General features: G+C 41.8%; 1 protein-coding gene across 1 annotated transcript; it reads left to right on the forward strand.

The window, feature by feature from the left end:
• Positions 1-3,194: 3,194 nt before the first annotated feature.
• On the forward strand, positions 3,195-3,413 carry MELLADRAFT_124499 (uncharacterized protein; the record flags this gene model as incomplete). The annotated part of the gene is made up of 1 exon (XM_007406460.1): positions 3,195-3,413. One exon carries the CDS (start codon positions 3,195-3,197, stop codon positions 3,411-3,413), a length of 219 nt encoding a protein of 72 aa, XP_007406522.1.

Genomic DNA, 3,413 nt, shown 5'->3' on the forward strand with positions numbered 1-3,413 from the left:
GATGCGTCTCAAAGTACAAAATCAATGAGTCGACACCTTCTCAAGCACGGCCTGGATAAAGAATTGCATGTTGAAAAAGGAGCAGTTGACATGAACAAGTTCCTCACGACTGGTCGGATTGCTCCAGTAAGTACCTCAAACCTTAGTAGATACTTTCATTTCATGTCTGATTTCCTGCTTCTTCTTTTCTACTTCAAAAGAGTGAGAAGCTCTCAAATTCATCCTTCCGGTCCGCTATCTTACGCCTCATTGTCAATGAAGAGCTTCCTTTCTTGTTAGTCGAATCTGAGGATCTACGGAATGCGTTTATGCTAGTCAATCCAAACATCAAGCCTTACTTCTTTGGTCATACTACCTTTACCAATACCCTCAAGGCTCAGTTTATCAAAGGTCAACGCTTACTTACTCATCACCTCAAGGATGTTACTCACGTCGATTTCACTTGTGATGGATGGAGTCAACATAACAAATCGATTCTTGGAGTCACAGCTCATTGGATATCAAAAGACTTCAAGTTGTGCAAGGCTATCATCGGAATGAAGTTGATCAACGGTCCTCATACTGGGGAAAATCTTGGTGAACACTTGCTCGAAACGTTGAGGACATACGATTTAATCAATAAACTCTTTTGCATCACTGCTGATAACGCGTCTGACAATTCTGTCATGGGAAGAAAAGTGGAAGAAGTAGTCCCACAATTACATGCTTACAAACACCTCCTTGGATGTATAGCGCATGTCATTAACCTCGTCGCTAAAGCTGGACTTCATGTGTTCTCCGAGAAACTAGGCAACAAAAATCCTTCATTACCTCCTACGCTTGCTGCTTGGCTACATCAAGACACCGAACAAATCTCCAGCGCTCTAACTCGCCTGATTGGCTTTACCAACTATGTCGAGGCTTCTCCACAACGTGTGGAGTCTTTTATGCTCCTTGTTAAGGGTATGCTCCCAGAAAAGGATCATGTTTGACTTATCAGACGGGTAGACACACACTGGAACTCTGATTGTGAAGCTCATGAGAGATCTTATCAACTCAAGGCTGCAATTGATTATTGCCCCAAAAATGATCGTGAATATGCAAAGTTTTCACTTACCAAAAGTGAATGGGATTTGGTCGCCCATCTTGTTGAATTTCTCACACCGCTTAACACCACTACAAAGATACTATCAGGTTCCCAATACCCAACAACTGCCAATGCCACACCAGTGTATCAATGGATTTTAGAAAAGTTGGACAAGGTATGTTTCCAAACAATTCCCATAAGTCTTTAAAAATCACTTACATATCTTCTTATCAAATTCTCGTGCTCCACAGGCCTGGCAAGGCAATGCAAACGAACCGCTTTGAGCAGCCATAGGACCAATGAGAATCAAGCTCCAACAATACCATCAATCTGCACTCCAAAAACCCGTTTATCTATTTGCAAACATCCTTGATCCCCAAAGTGAACTCCTTGAACTGTCAACATTAACAATTGAGATGGCTGGCCTGTACAACCGAGAGGAACTGTGATCCAAATTTACCAGGGAGGTTGCAACTTTTCATCGAGGACAACCAGAAAATGTTGATAACGCTGAATCAGAACCCGAAGAAGATGGGCCACGTTGTTTCATCACTTGTAAAAAAATCTCACTGTTGAAGAAGAAGTTGAGATGTACTTATCCAGTGGACGCGCAGACAAAAGTGTTGATCCTTTAGAATATTGGGGTCTTCACGCGGGTGAATTTCCTACTCTTGCTTGAATGGCTTTGGCATACTTGTCTATTCCTGCTACCTCTAAACCCTCTGAAAAATCATTCTCTGCTGGTGGGAGAGTCTGGACAGATGAACGGGATACTCTGAATCCATTGGATTTTGAGGCATTGATTTGCCTCAAAAGCTGGGACAACTTGTCTTTATTTCACTCTTACAAAAAAGCGCTTGAGTTTTTTCTTCCATCTTTCAACTCCATCAAAACATAAAAAACACCTTAAATTTGTTTTACCTTTGTTTTCTTGTGTTTTCGTCTCTCTCAGGCTGAAATATGCATGAATTGTGCTGAAAAAAAACGATTCAGGGCTCCTTTGACTCATTTCTCATTTATTTTCTTGTCTTTTGTTCTCTCTCAGCCTGAAATATACAAGAATTGTGCTGAAAAAAAATCAGGGCTCCTTTGACTCATTTCTGGCCCGGGCCAGCCCGTCGACAGGCTGGTGCGCAAAGCGCTCTTGGGCTAAACACCTTTTTGAGGCTTTTTGGGCTTGCCCCGGCCCGGCCCGCCCGGTGAATTGCGGGCCGGGCGCAGGCCTTAGTCACCACCTTGCATGTAGTGATAAAGGCTGCATATGTATTGATCAAGAACTAATATACTGTCTATTTTGATGACAATTTGTTCTTCCCTTATCATATTCAAGACCTGATACTCTTGATTGCAGACAAGTCGACTGATACATCTACATAAGTGTTTGATTGTTGTAGCAGTGGTGCTGGTTTTCATCTCAGTGCATGCCACTGACCATGAAACTTTTTATGTAAAGCAGTGGTGACTCCAAAAACCAGTCAAATTACAAAATCTGAGCAGAAATCAAGAAACAGGTGAAAAGTCATCAAAGGGCATACTTGGTACCCAGAAGTCAGCTTCTCCACAATACAAAACTTGATCTGCGCATACCAAAATGTGAAGCAAGCGGAGACCTCAAGTGTCAAGGACATTAATCAAGCAAGCCTGCAGCCAGCTTCTCCACAATGAAAACCTTGACAATATCCACATTGTGAAACCCAACATGATACCACTCTGCAGAATATGTTGCGAGGGAATACATCATTTTGATCTGCAACACAATTATCAGGAAGAGTCCAACAGTCAGCAAATCAGGCAGTCATCAACAAATATAAAAGGTCAACTATTTTGCTGATGATTTGTTCCCTATCCAATCATCCTACTGGATTGTTTGTCTAACCTGCACACTTGCCTAGGTATGTTTCCCAACAATTATCATCAGCCAATTGTAGAATTTCTTTAAAAACATGAACCAAGCTCATACTTTCTGGTCTCTTACTTTACCCTTTTGATTGGCCTTGATACTATTGCTTTTCACTCAAACCCAATCAAATTCTGTGGCTTTAGCATCCCAGTGAGTCTTGAACTATCCAACCAAATCTTCTTCACAGTTTTTTATATCTAAAATTTTGTCACCAAAACAGAAATCATCATGAAACTCAGCATTTTTGCAGCAATCTTCATGGCATTTGTATCATTGAATCAAGTCTTTGGTTCAATGACTCACAGTGTCAAGAGCAAAGAAGCAATCATATCAGCTGATGAGTCTTTGGTCAAACCCATTGACGCCGGCCAAGCTCAGCCAGAAGGATGTCCAGTATGTGCAAGACTTGGAGTCCTTTGCCCCTATCACTACCGCGCGGATTCTTGA

This window comes from Melampsora larici-populina, assembly GCF_000204055.1.
Source record: "Melampsora larici-populina 98AG31 unplaced genomic scaffold MELLAscaffold_6, whole genome shotgun sequence".
Taxonomy (NCBI): Eukaryota; Fungi; Basidiomycota; class Pucciniomycetes; order Pucciniales; family Melampsoraceae; genus Melampsora; species Melampsora laricis-populina.